This window comes from Python bivittatus, unplaced genomic scaffold, assembly GCF_059951505.1.
Source record: "Python bivittatus isolate LINGU-HERP-01145 unplaced genomic scaffold, Pbiv_v1 ctg000340_np1212, whole genome shotgun sequence".
In the NCBI taxonomy this organism is placed as follows: Eukaryota; Metazoa; Chordata; class Lepidosauria; order Squamata; family Pythonidae; genus Python; species Python bivittatus.
Genome location: NW_028277056.1, coordinates 3,875,778 through 3,900,361, shown reverse-complemented (window position 1 = coordinate 3,900,361; position 24,584 = coordinate 3,875,778). Strand labels below are relative to the sequence as shown.

The 24,584-nt window shown below is 41.4% G+C and overlaps 1 protein-coding gene across 2 annotated transcripts in view; it reads right to left on the bottom strand.

Annotated features, from left to right (window-relative positions):
- FCHSD2 (FCH and double SH3 domains 2) overlaps positions 1 to 24,584 on the bottom strand; it is a 150,684-nt gene that overhangs the window by 100,547 nt on the left and 25,553 nt on the right. The window contains exon 3 of one of the 2 annotated variants that reach the window (XM_088140448.1): positions 9,485 to 9,530. The exons of the other annotated variant lie outside the window; for it this stretch is intronic. Within the exon in view, the coding sequence (XP_087996574.1) occupies positions 9,485 to 9,530 (46 nt within the window). The remainder of the gene's footprint in view (positions 1 to 9,484; positions 9,531 to 24,584) is intronic. 2 annotated transcript variants of the gene reach the window in all.

Here is a 24,584-nt window from a genome sequence, read left to right as displayed (position 1 = left end):
AAGTGATAAGGCAATGTTAAATAATACTTTCTGCTATTCTATAATTCCTCTTTATTGAATCATATGGATAGGACGTCCTCAGACCAGCACTTCTACAATATTTTTACATTTAATTTATTATTTATTAGGGTTAAGGAGATACTACGGCTGCAAAGTTAAAAAAGAGGAAGAAAATGCTAGTGTGTCTATATGACACCCATGGGAAATAATGCCCATGCTAAGCCAAATTAGAACCAGACACAAAGATATGAACAAGAGCATCAGAATGGAAGATAAAAAGTAAGAGGATTCAAAAGTAAGAATCATTCAGGAAACATGAGCACAGAGCCAGCTGCTTTTAGTGCTGACATTTTACATGTTAATATCTAAACTGCCCATTACCTGACTGAAATCAATAGAGGCTTGTTCACCACATTTCATGGTCTTCAGGTTTTGCAAGCAAAAGCAAGACAGGCAGAAGAACCTAACAAATGACCTCATGCTAGTATTGATCTCTCTGGCACACTATTTATCGCAGGTCACATGCCTAGCTGGGGTATTTATTCGAAGAAATTTTATATCCTTGCCAAAAATCTTTCTCTCTATCCTACTACTGAGAATCCTTCTAATAGGAAATGCTTAGGATCTTTGTGTAGAAGCTATTACTCCACAATATGGCCTCCTTCTCCAAAGATCAGTTCACTCTATGAGGCAAATAAATCCATTTGATTCTACTTTTTTTAAAGAAGTCAATTTGGCAGAGTTGTACTGCGAAGTACACAGTATGCACTCAGTGAACTTGTTGGCGACTCAGTGTTCCCCCATATGTTATACAAACCCTTGGGAATGTGTCCATCGTTTTGTTGGAATGCATGAAAGTGCTTGTGTCTAGACCTGCTAGCCCAACACTCTTCATGATAACAAACATATAGGCAAGGAACCAAAGATGATTGCAAGGATGAGTACATTCCATGGGAGTCATGTTTGAAATTCTCAGTGGAAGAATTAAGGAATCAAATTATGTCAGCATGCTGGGGAATTCTGGGAGCTGAAGTCCACACATCTTAAAATTGACAAGGTCGGGAAACACTGGTTTAGAGCAACATGTACTGTGCTTGCTAAGAAGTGTGGCTTGAGCAATGTTTTTTACTGTTCAAAAGAAAAGGATTTTCCAAGAGGAAAGTAGTTGTCACAAGATCTCACACTTGCTGGCCTGTACAAGAGAAATATGTGAGCAGAATGGCTCACACCTCAATAAATGAGAGAATTGGGGGGATCTGAATTAACCTCCCGATCAAGGGATAAAAGTCGGTTCCTCTTACAGAGTCGTAACTAGGTTAAAGAATCAAAAACTGAGACAGCCAGTTCTCCATGTGGCCCTATAAGCAGCAATACTTCTTAATCTAGTTCATATATTACATTATCAGCATTTAGACATGAGCAGGGGAGGAACACCAACATACCAGATTGTTCAGGATCACAAAGAATCCTTAGAAGACAAATCAAAGCAGTCAACAAGCCAAAAACTGAGAGCCTTGTGACTCAAGGGAATAACTACAATAAATAAATAAATGCAACAGGTAAAAAGATTCCCAAGAAGCTGTCTGTATTTTGGTGTAGTTTTCTACACTGAACCTAATTTCTAATCTAATTTCCACCTCTGAGCTAATGTCTCTGGAAAAACACCCCGAGGACATTTGACTGGTTGGAGCTCCATGCAATCTGGCACTTATAGATGGGAAGCTTGTCAGTGCCATGAAAGGACTCCGCACAGATTTGTGATCAAGCTTTTTAAAATTTGGAATATGACTGCATATTTTTGTTGGGTTTTGTTTCAGCTGTTGTTAACAGTGGGGCATAAGCCCCAGAAGGGAAATAATTTTTAATGTAAGTAAAAAGAGAACAGAAAAAATCAAGGAACTCCGTACAAGCAACAGCATGACTGTTGGGAAAGATCGGAGAAAAATAAATCATACCCCAATGCTGCTCTAAAACTAAACCTCCAAACTTGCAGAAACTCCCATTTCTTCCCCAATAATTACAGAGATATTAATCAATGCGACTCCCAACATTACAATATTTCATTATTTACTGAAATATGGTGGTGGTCATTTGGGGAACCGTTGGTTTAGGAGTAGGGATTCTACTTCTCTTTCCTATGTTTAACAAATTTCTGGGGGACTCTGAAATTTTTCTGCACCGAATCCACCCAGCAATCACACCCACCTTTTGATTTTTGCAGCCAGGCCTGTATGAAGATTTTTATATCCTTTGTGATTTGGGGGGAAAAAAGAGAAAACTTTCAAAGTTCAGGGCAAGCTTTTAAACAGAACAGTAGAGACACTTGGCAACTGTCTTGATGACTCTAATACATGAATTAACGTCTGCATCACGTAAGTATCTCACAGCCGGCAGCGTTGAATAAAGCAGTAAAAACTTGGGATTCACTCAGTTTGCATTGCACACACACCTCTTTTCACCAGAGTGATACTCCTGGGCTTGGGGCCAATCTGATATTTAATTAAAGTCTACTCGCTCTCAATTCCCTCTCAGTAACTTGGTTACCATTTCCAACAGCCATTAAACAAATTTCATTAGGCAACGGGTGCTGCAATGGTGTGATTTTGAATGAAGAGACTGATTCAGTGGAAGACCGCAGAGAGAATCTCTTTAAATCTCTGAGATGTCAAACTTGCTCTCCACTGATGGATGGACAGGGCTGGAAAGTTTATTTTCCATGCTTAAGACAGGTTTGGATAACTGACAATGCACCAAAAGAGTAAACCCTTTACTGAAGAACCATAATTCTGGATTTATATTTTTATGGCATGTATTCATAAACCTTTTATCTAGCACAGATAGCATGGCAAGATATAAGTCCAATAATGTTGTTTATGAAGTTGTTGATTTTTGATTGTCTGCCATCAAGTAGGTATTGACTCTTAAGAGACCACATAGATAGATTTTCTCCATGACAGCACCTTGCTGCTGGTTATTCTCTTCTCTTTTCTTCCATCTTTCCCAGCATTAAGGACTTCTCCAGAGACCTTTGCACAATGTATCCAAAGTAGGATAATTTGAGGTTATCTGTGCCTCGAGTGAGAAAGCTGGGTTGATCTATTTGATAATCCATCGGTATGTTTTCTTGTCCACAGTATTCTCAGGAGTCTTCTCCAACACCAAAGTTTAAAAGCGGCAATACTCTGCCTATCCTGCTTCTTCAAAGTCCATTATGAAGTTGGGTGGCTTATAAATTCAACAAACAAACAACAGTATTTTAAGCTTAGTCATTCCCCTACCCTATTTCAGAGAACAACTGGACACATTCAGACAAACAACTTTAACTTTTAGAGACAGCAGTGACTGAAATTTGGCAGGCTTGTACAAATGATCTGTTCTTCCTGCACAGTATGAACTCAAGATGCATTATCGAGCTGAGACTAGCGAGGTTACTTAAGCACTGGGATACTGCATTCTGGATAATTTTTGGTTAGGAGAAACCTCAATAATTTAATTAGTGCCTTAATACTGATCATTAAAAACCAAAAATAAAAAAAAATTCAGAGTGCCTACAGCTATAACAAAGCGACAAACTGAAAGTAATCAGCAGCAAAGGTTGGTCAGTGCTGGAAATTCAGATCTATTTCTACCCAGCAATATTATTATGGAAAGGTAACATGGTCTGGGCAAAGCCGCTCAGAGGAAAACAGAAACCTCATATAAACAATCTTGCTTCTGCAAAAGTGGCAAATACGCAATCCTCACAAATGTTACATCTTCTGTAACACCCCCACCCACGCAAACATTACTGAGCACATGACAGGATAATTTCATATAAGTTTGGAGACCTTCATCGTATTTTACTTCTCAGATTACATTGTCAGTGGACTCTGCTTGTTCCAGCAGATCTTCAAAACATTTACAAAAGTTTTATTATTATTTTTTTTTGCTAGGAACACTGAAGCTACACTAGGGATGAGAACGCCACCCACATCTGTATCTGTGTCTGTGTACTTCTCTCTCTCATTTTTGTAGAAGTTCAAGGAGCAAGGGAAGCCGCTCAAGCAATTGTGAATGGCAGGATAAGAACAAAGGCTGAATAATAAAGTCAAGTAGGAACAACATCGCTGGCCCGCAAGACTCCATTTACCAATTACAGTGGTACCTCTACTTACGAACGCCCCTACTTATGGAATTTTCAAGATACGACCAGCTCCGGCCCCAAAAATGTACCTCTACTTACAAACTTGCCTCTACTTACGAACCGGATCCGCAGCCATTTTCCCTGCTGTCGCGGCTTCCTGTGGGCGAGATCGCGGTAGCAAGGAGACGTTTGGTGAGGCTTGTGGTGTGTTTTGTGGTGTTTGGAAGGTTTTTGTGGTGTTTGGAAGGTTTTTGAGGTTTAAAAATAAAATGCATATGTTTCAGAACTGTTTAGTCGTATCTACATTGAACCTTATGGGGGAAATTTACCTCGGGGTGTGACCAAATTCAGAGGGCGGATTAGCCGTATTTATATTGAACCTTATGGGGAAATTTGCCTCGTGGTGCAACCAAATTCGGAGGGCGGAACGGATTAACCGTATTTACATTGAACCTTATGGGAAAATTTACCTCAACTTGAGACCAACTCGAGTTGCAACCAGAGTCACGGAACGGATTAAGTTCGTAACTAGAGGTACCACTGTAATTTTGTTCAATTATGTCACTGCCTTTTTCCAGCTCAGGGTGATAGCTTATATCAGGGTCTCCCTTTAGTCTACCTTGAGGAAGAGTGGCTGGCCAAAAGCTATCCAGGGAATTTCTCTGGCTCACAGTGGATTTGAAGTCACAACTCCCCAGCCTTAGACCAGTATCTTAACCACCGTGAGATGAATGGAGAAAAAGAAGTTCACTCCAAGGGAGTTAGTTTTCTATCACTAGAGATTTGCCTCTTGATCAGGGATTTTAGGAGGGAGTCACACAGAGAGAGATTTTAAACTAGCCTAAAAAAAGTTTGGAAACCCCTGCTCTAGGGCAGTGCGTCAGTGCTGAGATGGGGCAGCAGAAGGAAAAACAGGGAAAGAACATCTCCCCCCTTTTTCCACCCAGAACTCTGCTGAGGAAATGTTCAATCACAGAATGAAGCCCTGGATCCAAGCCCTGGAGTCAGCACTGCGTCCCACAAATGCTGGAATGAGAAAAGGATCAAGAGCTGTGAAATGTTAAATGGACAGGACAGGATGAACAGCGCTTCCATTGCGTTTAATTATTCCAGCAAACCTGCTCTCTGCGGCTATAACCAAAGGCCTCACCGAGCAGGACTTAAACTATAGATAGATGGCTTTCCTCTGAAAATATCTCTCGCCTCTGGCGACAGCCCCACGTCTTACTATGCGATCTCTTGTCTGCCTCCCCAGAAGAGTTCAAAGAGTGCCAGCCTTTCCAGCTGCCGCCTGAAGCCCTAAAGTGAGTGATTAAGCATCCTGATTATAATTTGGACTCCCTGGCCTCGTGTTCCTCTCAATTAAGAGAAGGATGACGTGACCCATGCTGCTCCTCCAGCAGCCGAGCCAGGTGAGCACACCCCTCTACCTTTGGCCCAGAAGGAACTTTTGCTGCTGCTAGCAAACGTTTGCCGGATTAGCGGTGCCCTGTCTTTTTATGTCTTGGCATCTGGGCTGGGCTGCTTTGCGAGTTAACTTGGCCACCCTTACATTTCCGCTCTTCCCCCCTTTTCTTTCACTGGGAGGTTTATGGGGAGAGCTGGCTGATAGAAGGTCTTTCATCGGCCTGAAACGAAACAAGCCCGCTACTGTACATCTAGGACCTTATAAACCGAATCATCATTTACAGCGGATTTAACTGAAACCTTCTCTCTGTTTCCCTGAGCGGTCAACGCATTCTGCACATCTGCATCCTAAAAGCACTGCTTCTAGTCTCCCTCTGAGGGGAATCACTTTTTAAGAACCTGATCATACCTATCTTTCTTAGATGGGGGGGGGAACCCCACTCGCAATAATGGGGCTCTATTCTCCTTTTATCCATCCTGGGCATCTGGTGGAGGCTTCCAGATGGTCGTCTTCATCAATCAAGAACTTAAGGGTGGTAATTAACATTTTCAAAAATCCACCTAACTGATGGCAAGCTTGCAGCATTACAACCTATTTAATAAGGTTCCTGCAAAATAAGGCCTGACCTGAGAAGGTTTCTTTGCCGAGAATGGCCTTATCCAACCTACTAAGGTTGCCAACTGACTCATAAGAGACACCACTACAGATTGCGGCACTCCTAATTAAGAACCAGAGGAAATCCATATGGTTTCCTTTTTCCTCCCAAGGTCACAGAGCAGAATAACTGGAGTAAGAAGAAGCCAACAAGATTGTCTTCTCCCCCCTGCCCCACCCCAAACCACACCCTAGTCCTGCCTCCCTCAGGCCTGTGCTCAGGGGAGCCAAACAATGGTTCTGCTTTTGTCTGAACGTGGCTCCCCCTGAAGATGACTGCCGGCGAGGGCCACCTAGTGCTCCACAGGATGCTCACCCATTTTTATTACTTTATTTGCTCAAGGATAAGAGAAGGGAAAGAAAAAGGGGGAAAAGTGTCTAAGAACCTAGAGTAAGACAGATTGCAACACCTACATAAAATGCAAGCCTATTTAAAGGTTTTTGAACAGCCAACTGGACCTTGACCCCACAGTTATAGTTGCTTGGAGCTGTAAGTCCTGATTAGAGAGCTAATTAGAGCCATAAAGGGCCATTCAAAGATTGAAACCCAAGGGTTTACCTCTAGTGTTGTAATTTCTTTCCAGCTGAACGTTGTTATCTTCTTTTGATACAGCTTGATATACTCAAAGTCTTCACAGAGATATGAGGAACTTTGTCCTATGGAATAGTGTCCCCTCTGAAATATGAATGGTCCCAACCCTGATTGCCTTTCATAATGGCTTTTTCCCCAGATCTTTAAGTCATTTCCTTTATCTGTGGGATAGTTTTGGTGGAATTGTTGTATCAGTTTCATTATATTTTATAATAGTTTTTTATCTATATGCTGCCCCAAGTCACTCTGACAGGATGACCACATATATATCATCAACAGAAAAAGACAAATTCCAAATTTATGCTACATAATATTTATTTATTTAAACCTTAATTCTCTTTTCAACACCATGCTAATAAAAAAAAACGCTTTAAAGCAAAATGGGACATGTTTTTATTGTATTTTTATTGTATTTTATACTATTTTTACTGTATTTTAATTAATATTTATTTTTTGTTTTTAGTGTGAACCGCCCAGAGTCACTTCCTAGTGAGATGGGTGGGGACCAAATTTGAAATATAAATAAATATATAAATAAAATCCAAACAGCAAGTCCAAATCAGATGTGCTAAAGTTCCTTCAAGTTTATTATATCCCCAACATAAAAAAAATGAACAGTCAATCATTGTTGGACATCTGGAAAATAATTTTTTGATGAATTAATTTCTTCTTAAGGTCGTAACACAACTATCTGACATTCTTTAGAAGAAAAGGCCACTGACTTGGTAAAACAGGATATTCCAACTCTTTGTTCCAAGTTTATCTTAGTAATGCTCTTCAGTTGTGTATACAGCTGAGTTGTAGGCTAAGGTTCCACTAAAATGCCCAGTGATTTAGAAGTTTCACAGGCAGCCAACACACAAGGCCCAAATTGAGAGATCAACAAATGTTGGTTTTGGATATATTACCAATAAGCATTTTTAGGCAGTCCAAATTCTTTGTGCATGACTCAGAAGCTTTAAAAGAGTCTTTAGTGCTCAACTGATCTAAAGTATTAATTCCTTTTGCAACCCAGATTCTTTTACCCATCATTTTACAATTAGAGTTATGGTAAAGCATCAATTTCTAATGAGAACCTGATCAAATTTAACCCTTTGACCCAAAATCTTGCAAATGTACCTTGCTGCCTTTTAAAACAACAGAGTAGTCATCCATGATCCCAAGCAGCTGAGGACATCCTCAAACTGAAAAAGGTCGGTCAAAGAATGAAAATACTGCACCCAGTTCATGATTTACCTGCTTTAAAACATGGTGGCTTGCAAAAAACCTGTTCGTTCAGCCCACACATTTTACTTCATATTCTACACCCGACTTCTAGGGCAAAATTGATGAACAGTATCCTTCTAAACCAATGTATTTCATCAGATTACGATTTCTCTCTAACAGAAGAGATCATGAAGGATGGATTTTTCCAAATCTTGGGCTATTGTTCAAACAAAATGATCTATTTGTCAATGTTTGTGACTTCCAACATACCCTTCAATCTTTTCTTAGAAAACAGAACATATTTTTCTTACAACAAATTAGTACAATAACACTTCTTCTGCCTTAAGGGGAAAAAAAACCCTGAAGACTGACAACTGACAGACTGCAAGGGAGCAGGAGGAAAACCACAGAAGAAATACGACAGAGATTTGTCAGAAGAGCGGGCCGGCCTGCTTGCCGGCAGACTTTAGGCAGATCTCTTTTGCAAAACAACAAAATGAGCTGCAGACAGGAGCAGAACATCCTTTTGTTTCTAAGGGTCCATATCAACTAAAGTTCACTTAAACTGGTGTTCAGGAGGCCAATATACCACTAAAGGATAACATTTCCTTCGAATTAAGTTCAGTTCTTGATGCTTCATGCGGTTTTCTCAAAAATCCCACCAAAGTCACACACTTCTGCCTTTTTCTGGCATGATTTTTTTTTTCACCTTCTCAGCTTAGCCTACCTGAGCTGAGTAAATCTATGATACAAATTTAGTACATGTAATATTCTACTGGGCCCAAGGAGCACTGCTTGTTTTCAGAAACTGATGGGTGGTCTTTTTAATTATTTTTCTAGGCCTGGGTGTGTTTTATATCTCATCCTGCAAAACAAGTCACTGTGTCCATAGATGGGGAAAGCGAGATTTAACCCTAGGCTTCAGAAGCCTAAATCCACAACTCTACCTACAGTACTAAATGAAATCAAGCAACTAGTGTTCAAGAGGAAAAGGATGCGCAGGAGCTGAAAGAACCGTCTAGATCCAATTCGGTGAGATCAGGTTGCTCCTCCACTAGCTCTTGTACATGGGGAACGATAATCAGTAATACCTTGCACCACACCATTGGATGAGTCCACAGTAAGATCCTCTATGCCCCACAGTGAGAAACAGTATAAATTACAGAGCAGGATTACTCAACCTCAGCCACTTGAAGATGTGTGGACTTCAACTCCCAGAATTCCCAGCTGGCTGGGGAATTCTGGGAGTTGAAGTCCACACATCTTCAAGTGGCTGAGGTTGAGAAACCCTGGTATAGAGTTACGCATCGTGTGCTCAACTTGAAAGGGGCGAAAGGGATTTTGTTCAATTTGGAGACATCACGCTTGCAGTACCACCTTATGAATGAATTCAATGTCAACAGCTGTTTTGAAAGGAAGGGAGGAGAGACCCACCTAAGACTGCAGCCAACAGAATGCAAAACCTTCCACAATTAACCCCAAGATCGATTCTGTTCTTTACCTGTGCATATTCTCTCTCGATTGCTGCTTTCTTCTGACTGAATGTCCTAGAACAAACACAAAGAAAACGTGGTTAAAATTGCAGGGAAAAGCCAGAACATTGAAAAACATGTCCAACATAAGCTTGGTTCGAACACTCTGTTAAATTGGCTTGGATTGACGGAAATAGGAAACGAATTAAGGAGAAAACTGCCCAATGATTCAGCAGCAGCTGCTTAGCAACCGTAGAACATCCCGTGGATGAGTTTGGAACTCCTTTTTCCAAAAGGATAGCTCCAAGCTCCAGTTTTAACCAGCTGAGTCCAATATGTAACTAATTAAATCAATTTTAATTGAATTAATGAGTGCCTTCCAGACAGCCACAGCCCAGGCTCCAAACTCAGGTACAATGCTGGCTTTTGAAGCTCTTCTCTAAAAATGACCCTATTTCTGTCGCACCAGCTTAGGTATCTTGGTTAGAGAAGAGTGGAGAAAATGTCAACATCCTATTAGGGATTTAAGGGTCCAACAATGCAGCTGGAAAAGAGACAGTCCCAGTTTGGTAGTACTGATTTTAGTAAAGGAGCAGAAATAAACATTCCATGTATATTTGGCGATTATCAGTGGGAATTATTACCTGCACATTGATCAAAGGTGATTTTAGAATTATTGACTCAAGGCAGGGTTGTGTACATTTCACCGTTGTACAACAGAAGCACCACCAGAAAAATGGTGGAATCCTGGAAAGTTTCAATGCATCTTTTGGGGTTCCCCCCAAATCTCAGACATCTCATCCCCATTTCCTTCCCTGGGCTGTTCTGTACACGCGCCTTCCTTGCTTGTCTGGCTGCGGCCGCTGACTACCGCATGTGTGAATGATTGAGCATCACAGGTTAAATAAAAACCTATCTCCAGCTAAATGGTGGTTTTCACTTATTGATCATTAAGTGTATAATAATAAAATGCTAGCAAATTAAATAACGAGCAGCCCCCCACCCCCAAAATCAGACTATGCTGCTTAAGATTCATTTGCAACCTAGTGAGGTTTTTTGTGTGTGATCATGTATAAATTCTGCAATGCAGCCCAGCTTGAAATTTTGAGATAAAATAGGGTAACAAACTTTTAAAAAACATAATGTCCAAGCTAATTTTGATTAGGAGTATATACCATTTGTGCTTTTCTCTCAGAAATCAATTATGTGCCATCAAGTCAGTATAGTGACCACAAAGATTTTCTCCATGTCAGAAACTAACAGAAGGAGTTAAGTTGCATATTGTCCTCTTTTTCTTTGTAAGTGAACCAAAGCTAAGCAAAATTAAGAGACCTTTCTAAATATATTCTAGATCAGCTTTCTCCAACCAGGCACCTGCCAGATGTATTTATTTATTCAAACATAAAGCTTACAATTTAACAACATAACAACAATACACACACACACACACACTAATTTGCTACTTCTGTCTATTGCCAAGGCCCTCTGAAAGAGGATATGTCTGAATGGCAACAGATTGCTTACCATAATTCTCCCAACAGAGTTGGAGAGATCCAGATAGGTAAAAAATATTCACATTTTTTGTTTTCAACCAATTCAGCAGTTTTGCCCCAATGATGCTTACTGTAAAATATTCCATGATATTCTTTTAAAAATCACCAGGAGAAACTCAAAAGAGGTGCATGTTTAACTCTTAAAATCTGGCATTAAAATAGAAGTTTCTTACACGAAAATAAAAGCTTAAAAGTACAACTCCACCACTGTTAGTCCACTCAACGGAGGGGATATTAATCAAAACAGTCACATGAAGTTCCTGTGTTAACCATTTAGATACAGATATTCAAACTCTTATATTACCCATATCCAGCCACCCTATCTTCCAATTCTGCCCAAGCACCAAGTATGGCATTTGGAACAGAATTTAAGTACACAAATCTCCACTCTCTTTCTTATTTGAAGTGAATTTCTAGTCACCAGGAATATTTCAAAGGTAAGGGTATAGCTCTACTATCCTTCACTTCTCCGTATGTTCCATGGATACATCCAGGGAAGCATCATTTTAATGGACCTGCAGTGAGAAGACTTTGGATGCAGAAGACAAATTCCCACTGAAGTCTCCCTCGAAGAGCAGACACGTTCACTGCATCCAGATGAAGCACTTAAAAAATGCTCCCCCAAAGGCTAAACATTTACCCTATTCACAACTGTTGTTTGCAACATGACCCAAATGTTGAAAATTACATCGTTTGTGTCAGTCTAGGTTGTGATGTAAACTGACTCAAATGATGTAATTTGCAAAATGTGCATCAGGATCCAAATGACATAAAATCCCCATGCTGAGGTATTTTTGTATTTAACAGAGTGTCAGGAATAACAGACACGCCTTTGACAACTGGTCCTTTAAACTAAGGTTTCACTGTAATTTACTTTGGGTTGGCACAGAACTTTACGTATACACAGTTTTGTCCACATACTAACATGACATCTCAAATCTGGACTACCTCTCACCCACTGGAAAAAAAGCAGACTTGAAATCTAAATGTAATTCATATTTGTTTCTCCTGATATAAATCTGCCTTGTTGAAACTCTCTTCAAACATCCTCAAAGCTTGATTGCAGGAGCTTAAACAGCCACTCAGAGACTCACTTCTCAAAGATGCCCAGTTTTGGGGGGAGAACTCCCAACAGTCTTAAAAAGACAAGAACATTGCCAAACTATGTTAGCGACACGCATGACATGCTAATAAAGCAGCATTTGCTATCCCCCCAACGGCAGGTTCTTAAATTCTAGAACAAAGTAAAGAGCAACCTCGGTTGCATTACTCAAATCAGTTAAGAGAATTTGGTCATCTCAAATGAGTTTCTTTCTGCGTTATATGACACCTAGTTAAGGATTTCTACTCATCAAGCAAAGCTGAAAGCTTTGGAGGAATTAAGGACACCTGAAATCTGGTCCTGTATAGGCTAGTTTTGCCTACAATATTAACCCATTGTTTGCTCAGGCAGTGAATAAACCACAATTGGTTGGATCCATACGGCAAGCCATAAATCACAGCTTACAAACCACAAAAGCCAGGATTACAAAACACAACAGACTGAAACCACCAACCCAAACCCTTGTTATAGCTTAGTATGTTATCTACCATAGTAATGGAAGCCTCTTCCTTTCACACAAGTCAGCAACAGATTGTCACGTAGCAGAACCACAATATTGTCTCCTTGCCTTCAACAATTAAGGAAAGCTTCATTTCCTCTCGGGATAACAATATGCATAGCACCCATCTAAACCAAGATCAGAATCAGGCTTTCCCTGTCTCTCGTGTTCCATGGCAAGCATTATGCCAAGGGAGAAAGAGAACATCTCAACCCTTCATTCTTTAATGGCAGCATGGATTAGCACTTACATTTTAATCTTTTCATTTGACAAGAACTGACTTGGGGAGAAGCAACACCAAAGCGCACCAGCCCCAGTTTTTATGCCCTTGTGCTTTTTCCAGCGGCATTACTGACAGTCCTTAGAATACAGTTACAAAGCTGTTTTCAACCTCAGGAGCCCTCTTACGATAGTTAGAAGTTTATTACTAAAACATCAAGAGAAACAGGGTTTAAAGCACCAGATTTCCCAAGAGCATCTGCTAGGGGCAAAAGGGGGGGGGAGGTACTGATCTAAAACATTTACTCTTCTCTTGAGTAATCTGACATACTGCATTTGTACAATGTCAAGAATTTCAGATTTAAAAGTTTAATTCAAGCCGGGAGCTCTTTCCCCCCCCCCTTTTTTGTTCACCGCCATTCTAATGGAGAATGTTTGGCATTATACACTAACAAAAGCCTTCTGTAACACTCGTTAAAATCCTGAAAAGGCCCTACTTGCTTGCATACACACACATACAAAACATCTGTTATATATTTCACACATGTATTCATAACTGCTATTTTATATGCATGCCTTCCACCTTAATATTTGCTATAAAGGAAGACCAAATAGAAAAATGTATTTTCCCCTTGACATTTTCGTTTTGTTTTGAAGAGAAGCCGATATTTTCCAACATACTTTTCAACAAAGAACGCTACTTAACAAAGGTATTCTTACAGGAGGTTGACAGGTCTTGCCTTTATACATTTCAACTCATGCGCACAGGGAACATCAGCAATTGCTGCTTTCCGTGATTAAGGGTTGTGTTGAAGATATGATGGGCTTAAATCATTCATCATCTTTTTGATTGATGGGGTGATTGAAACTCATGGGTATTTATTGAAACCATGTAAGCTTGGGGATAGCTCTCCATACTATACCCAGTTCTCCCCAGGAAAACTAAGCAGCAGGAAGATGATGGGGAGGCTGGAGCAATCTCAACCAAGGCTGGCACTGCTAACAGCAACAGGAAACCCACATAACCAGCTGGGGGTTCCAGCCACCAGCATTAACCACAAAAGGATGGCACGCTCATGATCCAAGGGCACATGTCAGCATCTCCATCTGTCCCACTCCAACTTTTAAATCTCTCAAAGACTGGTTTTAAGCAAAATTAAAGAGAGGGCTGGCTTAGCTTCAAAGCACAGCATTAACTTCCAGAATCAACTTAATTTCCAAAGTGCCCATAACTGGCCGATGGAAGAAACAAGAACCACATAGGTTTCAGGAACCTTTAATGCCAGTCTGGGGTAGGAACATCATATTGCAAACTGTGAGAGTAGATCCCCAGCCTGACTTTCAGTGTATTAATTACAGCAGAGTCTCTTTGAAACGCCTCCTGCTTATGGCTCTTGCATCTCGGCCCTGTTACCCCTTCTCACCTAAACTACCCTCTTTCTCCGCTTCCCACCCACAGACTCTCACACCCAGGATTCCAGACAGACCCCCTCAGGGCAGTTAGGAAATAAAAATGCCAAGTGGGCAACTCAGTGTTCGGCTTGCCAAGGTGTTCCTCTGCCCAGGAGAGAATGACAAAGAATGATATAAATTCCATCCGATGTGGCCAGGGAAAAAAGGGCCTCCCAGTTGGATGGGGGCCATTTTTTAAGCATGTACAACATGCTCTCAAAGTATCACGTGTCAGGGCTCAAAACGCTTGAAGACCCCTCATGTAAGGTGTGTCTTGCTTTAAGCTAGGTAAATCTTTTTCACAAATAATTGCAGAATCAGACATTGGGCAGAAAACCTGATAACTTGTAAATCTCTGTCTCTTCCCTTTGTTTAAATGAGAAAGCTTCCAGCTTTTGCCACTGAAGGAAAATGTGAACAGAGGGATCAACTTCATATTCTGATCCCTTAAGAATCTACATCCTTCCAATAGTAATCGATATATTTTTGTTTCTCACCAGACTCCAATCCTTTTGAAGGAGGAGTCATTCTCCATCAGCACCAGAGTTATCTCAGATGGATAAGCCCCACCAGTAAAGCAGCATGCTCACAATTTGGGGGTTCCTTCTGGATTCATGGCTCCTGCTGGAACAGCAGGGAGGGCCTTTGCTCAGCTTCAATTGGTGCACCCACCATAACCTTACCTGGCTACAATAACATCCTCATTACCACTTGGGTAGAGTACCGCAATGCACATTTTGGAAGACTGCCTTAAAAACTGCTTAGAAACTACAACTGGTTCAGAATCGCAGCAGCCCATCTGTTACCTGGCACCCAACTCTGAGAACATGTAACACCAAGACTACGGACCCTGCGCTGATTACCACTTCAGTTTGGGGTACAATTTTCCTTGCTTTAATCATTCCATCAATGTTTTAATTTTTCTGCATACCACGTAAACCGCTGAGAGTTACGAAGTTCCAATGGGGTATAAATCCAATAAATAAATAAAGAAACAGATAAATACATTTAAATATTCTCCCCCTCCCAGCAAAAGCAAGATGCAAAAACCATGGAGAGAAGTGAACTGAGAATTAATAATCAAAAAGTGGAACATCTCCTCTATGCCCTCAGTGCCCTAATGCCTTTTAAAAAAAATGACAAGATGATTAATTTGCTGTTCAGTAAGAGAACTTTGGCCAGGGATGAAGGTGTGCTCAACTCTTTCCTCCTCCTTAATGGCCTCTACATGCAGCTCTCTCTTTTTCTCATGCCCATCTTCCCTAATGCATCCTCTGATTAGTAAGTAGAAGATTGTTCCATTTATTTAAAAAGTACTCACTCCACATCTGCTAACTTTCCAATACTACACACAGTTGGGTTACGGTTTTGTAAAGATTTGTATTTTAACAATAATAACGAAGGCCGATTAGGGCCATAAGCAAGATATCACCCCCTTGCAACATGTAGTATGTTATGACTCGCCATTTCGCTCTCTTCATAGTGGCGCTGTTATAAATGCTCCTGAAACAGGAGCTGTTCAATTAAAAAGATGCTTAAAAGTTTTACGCAAGAGGAAAGAAAAATATGAATTTCCTCAGGGCTAAGTACACAGGAGCATCGAATATGTTTCCAGCTGTGTAAGAGGATTCCCAGGAGCACTAGTTTAACCACTGAGAATTTCATTCCCTAGTTGAATGAAAGCTGTGCTGTGGATTTAGCAGGCTCACCTGAAAAGTGTTCTGGGTTTTCACTCTTCCATACTCATGGGACCGAGAAGGTAGCATATCTTGTTTTTCCCATCCCTCCGGCTATATTCTTCTGCATTCTAGCTGTCCTTCGCAGAGACGAGAACCCGGTACAAATGTGGACAGCGAGAAACACAACACCTACATACATCCAGAGCATGAGAGGTGCACAGAGGGCAACTGTCCATTAGGACCTCAATCCCTGTTGACAGTCCTACTTAATTATCTCCTGTATCAGCGCGCAAGGATGCTCCTTCCCATCTTCCCCACCTATTGTAGAGATGATGTCCCAGGCTTTCCCCATCCATTGCTTTCTATAATCCTTGCTGATGGTCTCTTACTACTCTCCATTTTGTCCTAACATCATCATAATCCCCTGATACGAACCATCCAGGGTGCATCGGTCTCTTCCTCCCCACCCACCTCCAACAATCCTTCTCTCTCACTGTTGGGATAGCTTGCTTTCCATCACGTCTTAGCCAGCAAGGAGCATAAAGGTTGGGTGAGTGGGGTACACAATCAGCAAATTATCATGTTATTAACATATATCAGAATAAGTAAAATCAACAATATTAATATTATACTGAGTTGAAGTTCACACATCCGGAGGTTGCCCAGATTGAGAACTGTGAACATCCAGTGAATTAAATGTCTCCCAGAACATGAAAACATCAGTTTGGCTGATTTGCCAGTTTGACCTGTTTCTATTTACTCTCATAGCTCTCCAGTTCAAGGGCAATGGAAATTCAGTGCAGTGATCACATTTGTAAGCAATTTACTTTGGAGCAACTAATCATACTTATTAACCGCATGAAAGAGTGTTATCACAAATTCAGCATTAAGTCTGGATACTTTGCTTCTGTAAATAGCACTCTTTGTACCCTGCTTCCTAACACAGCCAGATATTTAGTGCATCGCAAATATCCATGTACTGTCTAAGCTTTCAGTATAGGCCCATCTCATACATACCTACTATTCTCAACCGGAGTCAAAGAGAACAGGTTATTATACTGTCCAGCAAATATAGAAAGAATTTATTATTTTATGATACGTGCTTTTTTCTCCCCCAGAGTTTCGTTACAACAGCCGATGAAAGTGTCTGTTGGGAAAAGAAATGGCTTTGCCTTATTGACAGTTCTAAGACAAAAAACATTCTGTAAATACAATTTATGATTTATTACAAAAAGGTAGCTTCTTCAGCTCTGTGATCCACCTTAGTTAAAAAAAAAAGTTTATTTTCCCAAAGGATGAAGCTTACTCTTAACTTTTTCCAGTACATTCTGGCACCCTATTCTCATCTTTATCACAGATGAAAAGGGGACCGCTCCAGGTTTTCCCAAAATACTTTCAAGAAAAGACAAGGATGGACAGACACCACAAAAACCTTGGGCACTTTGGCCCATAAGGAAAAAGGACGTTTTACATGGCTTCATATCAGTATATCCATGTATATCCACCACCTCACAGTTCATGACATTATTATATATACTCATAGCAATTTCAGTCTTCCAGGGCTTATGGAGCCAATCAAAATTGGGACAAATATACACACACATACGCACGGTAGCCATGGCTTCAAAATAAATCCAAAATTTGCTAATGCAAGGTAAAAATTAGTTGCATGGAGAAAATCCACCATAATTCTATAGCCAATGCAGTGCAACATTTAAGAGTGTGACTAGGAACAGGGAGACTCGAGTTCTAATTCACTCTCAACCAAGGAATCTCCCTGGATGACTCTGGGCCAGCTTCTCTCTCTCCCTGTGCCCAGCTTACCTCACAGGGTTGTTGTGAAGGAAAATGGGAAGAGGGAGTGTTATATACTTTATCTTGAGCTGATGGAGAAAAAGTGAGATACAAATATAATACATGAATAAAATAAGGGATTCAGTGGTATAAATAGTTGAGTGAGTGGGGAGGGGGAAGATGGGTGGAATAGAAGGTCAGCACCTTGGAGAGAAACCATTCAGTGGTATAAATAGTTGAGTGAGTGGGGAGGGGGAAGATGGGTGGAATAGAAGGTCAGCACCTTGGAGAGAAACCCCCTACAACATTTGGTTGCAGAGCCCCTCTTTATAACAGAAAAATATGTTTTCTTGCCAGTGCCTTAATATTTTGGAATGTGAAGTTGGAAAGACCCCTCTATCAATCTCTGTTCACAAAAATGCAAGGTTTTTTTAATAAAAAAAACCAAGCCATATTCTATTAGAGCAGGCACAAGCATCCACGCTGAACAGAAAAAGCTTAAGATCCAAGACATCCATAGCACTGACTTGCAAGGTGAGCTGTCGTGAAGATCAGATTTGAATATGCGTGGAAGGAGATCCTTCCTAATGGTTCATCTCAATATACTCTGGCTCTGTCAAGCAAAGTTCAACTGTCTTTTCCTAGCATGATGTAACAGCATGGTTGCATCACAAAAAGTTGTCCCAACATAATTTTTAGGTACTATCTGAACCTGAAACAAAATGAAATCCACAACTCTGCTCCACTGTTTCCTTCCTTGGATAAGGATAACAAGAATGACACAACTCTCAGGGTTGAGTCTAGTTATTTAGAGAAGCCCCAAAACCCTTTAGGCCAAGCCAGACCTCCAGCTGCCTCCCTCTGCTCCAAAACGTTGCAGCTGGACAGACCCTGCGTACTTGCACCATGGAAGCACAAATTTAAGGCTTATCTAGGAAAAAGCCCCACAAAACGCATAACAGGAATTCCTCTATCCAGACTTGCATCACATGGCAGTAAGACAGGGCAACAGAAGCCATTTACACCTGCAGATCCCTGAACACAGCCAGCAGCAATTCTAATTTTAACAACTGCACTGGGTTTCAACTTGCTAGGATTGGTTCACACATGGATAGTCAACACTTGATGATTTGCGTGAGTCAGTTCCAAACACAAAAGGACTGAAATGTCAGTGGTAGGAAAAGTATGCAGTGTCAAGTCTGAATTTGCTCACTTTCCCATTTTCCTAACCTTGCTCCTATCATTCTGCTGTATTTTTTAAAGTCATCCATGAAAACGTCTATGCGTATTTGATGCACTTTTCCCAGTATGCCCATTTCCTTGAATTAATTTTCATAACTCTGTGGTCGCTAAGAGCTGACACCAGCTTGATGACACAAAGCCATCATCAATGCCCCATGTGTACTTTTCCCTAATGTACATGTCAGGTACTGCAGACTTTAATCCCAACGAAACAGAAGCATTCTCCAGAGACTCAGCAAGTCCAAAAGAAAGTCAGTTTATTGAAGATTAACATACAGTCCTTAGCAATAAAATTGCTGAAACTGAAAAGCCCGCGCAAAGCAACACATTCTTAACCCTCCTACTTGCCCCCCTTTTCCCCTTCAATTTTCTGGTGCCTTCCTTTGCTCTCTCACGCCGGTACGACCTTGGCATTCCTGCAGCCTAGGAAAAGTGAAGCCATCTGCATTGTTATAACACCTTCTTGGCATCCCCCCCCCATGCAATTATGGCAGAACTGAGCAAGCTAGCAGTTACAATTAATCACGGCACTTAATTGCGAGGTTCTGACAGTACACATTTTATAGACTTTTTTTAATTGAGAACTGCATAACAAAATCCAGAAAGTATGCACAAATAATTGTGTTTTGTTCATACATAGTTCAGGAAGCTTACACTGAATAAGCATACAATCCAAATGATTTTTCCCCCCGTTTCTGAACTTTCATTCCAATTCATATTTGAGATGGGGTCGGTTTTCACATTCATTGGAGAATCATCAAGCTTTGAATATAAAAGAGGAACACAAACGTCTAACAATCCTTCATTTCAAATGGCTTTATACTCTTCTATCTCACCCGTGTCTCTTGATACGAATGATTATGCGCATCTTAACAAGGGATCCACAATCCTTTGAGGCTAAAACATTTGCAGATTCTAATATGCTTTGTTACGCATGGAGAATGAACTTGACTTACATGACTGAATCCTGTAATACTTGGCAAGGACCTTCTTTCAAGGTCAAACCCATGTCTTTCAGACTTGGGAAATCTGATGGGAATTTCAGCCTCTATATCCTACTGCACAGAACACGCAACCCAGTAAAATGAAGTATAAACAAGAAAACAAACACAGCAATTTGTTGTGGTGGGGTGCAACATTTTGGCAAATGTTTTGCAGACTCCTGGAAGTGGTGGGTGGAAAGCTCACCCGTATCACGAAGAGGCCAGTCCTCTTCTCCTCAGATGCCACTACCTTTTCCAATACAAATGTTTCCTCATCACATCTTCTGCCCTATTAGTTTTGAGAGCTGCCTGTCTGATGCAACCATTTTATAGGTAATGCAAAAAGTATGTCAAATGCTTACTTTCTAATTTGGTTCCAGGTTTCAAAGGTCATGCTGACTGTTCACATGCAAAGTTTTACAAGCTAATTTCTGATGAGCAAACAAAACAAACCTCCACAGAGGAAGTGTCCGGGTCTCCTGTTGATTCATGTCCTGTTATGCAAGGAGCATTATATAAGGAAGACTGACTAAGGTTCAGGTCGGAAGGAGGGCTGCACCACCGCCACCACCGCTTTGCACATGCGTGAGACTGTTCCTGGAATTGCCAGAGAGCAACAAAGCTCTTTTGCTGGGCTGACCTACAGACAATTAATATTAAACGATGTGATGGCATTTAAGAAGCTATTTAAGAAATCCAAACCTTACATCAAAGCATGAAACGAAGTTTCTATTACCCCAAACCCTAACACAGATAAATCTTGCAATCAAACTCGTGGCTCCAATATGAGGGAAGATCTCTGCTGAACCTCTTAACAAAGAGATGAGCAATATATTTTCTTAGTCAAGTAAGGAAGTTGATTTACTTAAAGGGGACAGACATACCCGTAAATTCATTTTTGCACCATTTTTCTTGCCTTCTTGTCATGTTCTGCTCATTCAGTGGGTATAAAGAATGGGAAGAGGTCAACTTGCACCATCTTAGAGTTGCAATTAGGTTCTACAATTTTTCCTTACACAACTTTCTACTTTCACTATAGAAAAAGAGTAACAGTATGCAAATAGGTCATAGTCTATTGTGTACATACTATTTATAAGACTGAGATGTGCTATTTGAGCCTTTAAAGACCAGAACGAGGAACATATGAGTAAACATTATGAAATACACACACACGAATGCATTACTGGGGGTAAGCCACATCACATATCCAGCAATGGATTAGAACAAGTTGCCATTAGCAACAGGGCTAAAAAAAAATCAATTTGGGGTGTCTAGAATTCCTTTTGCAAGAAATATCTTGGTAGCAATTTTTGCTATCACCAGAAAGACACTGAAGCACAACAAAAGCTTAGAAGCATGTTACACCCCATTATCTATTTATTTATTTATGTTTCAAATTTGGTCACCATCCATCTCATTAGGAAGCGCCTCTGGGCAGTTTACGGTAAAAACAAGAATATTAATTAACATACAATAAAAACCATATTCATCTATGAATAGTAGTTATCTTCCAAGTTACTGCTGATAGATACAGTGGGGCAAAAAAGTATTTAGTCAGCCACCAATTGTGCAAGTTCTCCCACTTAAAAAGATGAGAGAGGCCTGTAATTTTCATCATAGGTATACCTCAACTATGAGAGACAAAATGAGGGAAAAAATCCAGAAAATCACATTGTCTGATTTTTAAAGAATTTATTTGCAAATCATGGTGGAAAATAAGTATTTGGTCACCTACAAACAAGCAAGATGTCTGGCTCTCACAGACCTGTAACTACTTCTTTAAGAGGCTCCTCTGTCCTCCACTCATTACCTGTAGTAATGGCACCTGCTTGACCTTGTTATCAGTGTAAAAGACTGATCCACAACCTCAAACAGTCACACTCCAAACTCCACTATGGCCAAGACCAAAGAGGTGTCGAAGGACAAAATTGTAGACCTGCACCAGGCTGGGAAGACTGAATCTGCAATAGGCAAGCAGCTTGGTGTGAAGAAATCAACTGTGGGAGCAATAATTAGAAAATGGAAGACATACAAGACCATTGATAATCTCCCTCGATCTGGGGCTCCACGCAAGATCTCACCCCGTGGGGTCAAAATGATCACAAGAACGGTGAGCAAAAATCCCAGAACCACACGGGGGGACCTAGTGAATGACCTGCAGAGAGCTGGGACCAAAGTAACAAAGGCTACCATCAGTAACACACTACGCCGCCAGGGACTCAAATCCTGCAGTGCCAGACGTGTCCCCCTGCTTAAGCCAGTACATGTCCGGGCCCGTCTGAAGTTTGCTAGAGAGCATTTGGAGGATCCAGAAGAGGATTGGGAGAATGTCAGATGAAATCAAAGTGGAATGTTTTGGTCTAAACTCAACTCGTCGTGTTTGGAGGAGAGAGAATGCTGAGTTGCATCCAAAGAACACCATACCTACTGTGAAGCGTGGGGGTGGAAACATCATGCTTTGGGGCTGTTTTTCTGCAAAGGGACCAGGACAACTGATCCGTGTAAAGGAAAGAATGAATGGGCCCATGTATCGTGAGATTTTGAGTGAACACCTCCTTCCATCAGCAAGGGCACTGAAGATGAAAAGTGGCTGGGTCTTTCAGCATGACAATGATCCCAAACACACCACCCGGGCAACGAAGGAGTGGCTTCGTAAGAAGCATTTCAAGGTCCTGGAGTGGCCTAGCCAGTCTCCAGATCTCAACCCCATGGAAAACCTTTGGAGGGAGTTGAAAGTCCACGTTGCCCAGCGACAGCCCCAAAACATCACTGCTCTAGAGGAGATCTGCATGGAGGAATGGGCCAAAATACCAGCAACAGTGTGTGAAAACCTTGTGAAGACTTACAGAAAACGTTTGACTCTGTCATTGCCAGTAAAGGATATATAACAAAGTACTGAGATGAACTTTTGATATTGACCAAATACTTATTTTCCACCATGATTTGCAAATAAATTCTTTAAAAATCAGACAATGTGATTTTCTGGATTTTTTCCCTCATTTTGTCTCTCATAGTTGAGGTATACCTATGATGAAAATTACAGGCCTCTCTCATCTTTTTAAGTGGGAGAACTTGCACAATTGGTGGCTGACTAAATACTTTTTTGCCCCACTGTAAGGATATTAACCTACAGGAGCATCTTCAAGGTGCTAGCCACCCCTGGGTTGGTTGCCCCTCTTCTCACCCTATGCAAGTCGGCAGAGCAGGTCTTCACCCCTTTCCGGAAGGTCGAGAGAGTAGGGGCCTGCCTCACCTTTGGGGGGAGGGTATTCCATAGGCGGGGGCAATGGCAGAGAAGGCTCTCCTTGTGGGCCCCACCAGTCGGCATTCTTTCATCAATGGGGTCCACAGCATACCCTCTCTGCTTGACTGGGTGGGACAGGTTGATATAATGGGGGTGAGAAGGTCCCTCAGGCAACCTGGTCCCATGTCATGTAGGGCTTTAAAGGTGATAACCAACACCTTGAATTGGACCCAGAAGCAAATTGACACCCTATGCAGCTCCCACAGCAAAGATGTAACAGGTGCCATCTTTGGGGCACCCAAGATTGTCTGCGCGGCTGCATTTTGAACCAGCTGTCGCTTCCGGATAATCTTCAAGGGTAGTCCCATGTGGAGCGCATTGCAACAGTCTATATTAGCCCAACATGACAATAGAGCCTCAAACCCAAGGGCTATTCCCAGGGGGAGAGGCAAGGGGGAATAACCATAGAATTGCTTGTGGGGAAATGAAGGTTGCTAGTCTCAGCTACGCTGCATGTTATGTACAGGAAAACAATGACTATCTTAGAAAGGCACTACAACTACCACAACTGGCTTCAGTTATTAGTAACATTATTTAGGGAGAATAAAGCTTCCTCTTCTTAATGCATTCCTTTTATGAAATGAAGCATGGCAATCATCGAAGCCGTCTCTACAAAACCCATCCTGTTTTCCTGATGCTTGGCAGGAATTACTGTACAACAGTCAGAGCTGCTGTTTGGCTAACAAGAGAGTGCTACAACAGTCCAAGAACTTGACCCTTCAGAGACTGACTCAGCGTCCCCAAATCGACTCAGTAATTGCCCGATTCAGCCCAACATCAAGTTTCTGAAGCTGACCGCATTTTCCTGGCATGTGGTGCCAGTCCATTTTCCACCCTCTTTAAAAGTTTGGGATATTCAATATAACTGACAAAATTGCAGATGTTAGCCTTAGGGCAGTGTTCCTCAACCTTGGCAGCTTTCAGATGTGCGGACTTCAACTCCCAGAATTCCCCAGCCAGCCATGCTGGCTGGGGAATTCTGGGAGTTGAAGTCCGCACATCTGAAAGCTGCCAAGGTTGAGGAACACTGCCTTAGAGGAACCAAGAGTGGCAACGCGTGGCCTCTTTAGTTGCAGCTGCAAAGCTTCTGGGTCAGGAAAGGAGTAGGGTGCAGCATGGATGTGTTCACGCATACCTTGAAACCTGAGCATAGGGCTTTGGGCCACAGCACAGCCCCCTTTGTGACACCTCAGTCCTTCCCAAGCCCAAACCAACATTAATCAAAAATGCAAGGCGATATCAGAGACAGTTTGCAAGGCGATATCAGAGACAGTGGACATCAAGCAGAGGGAAGCAGGTATC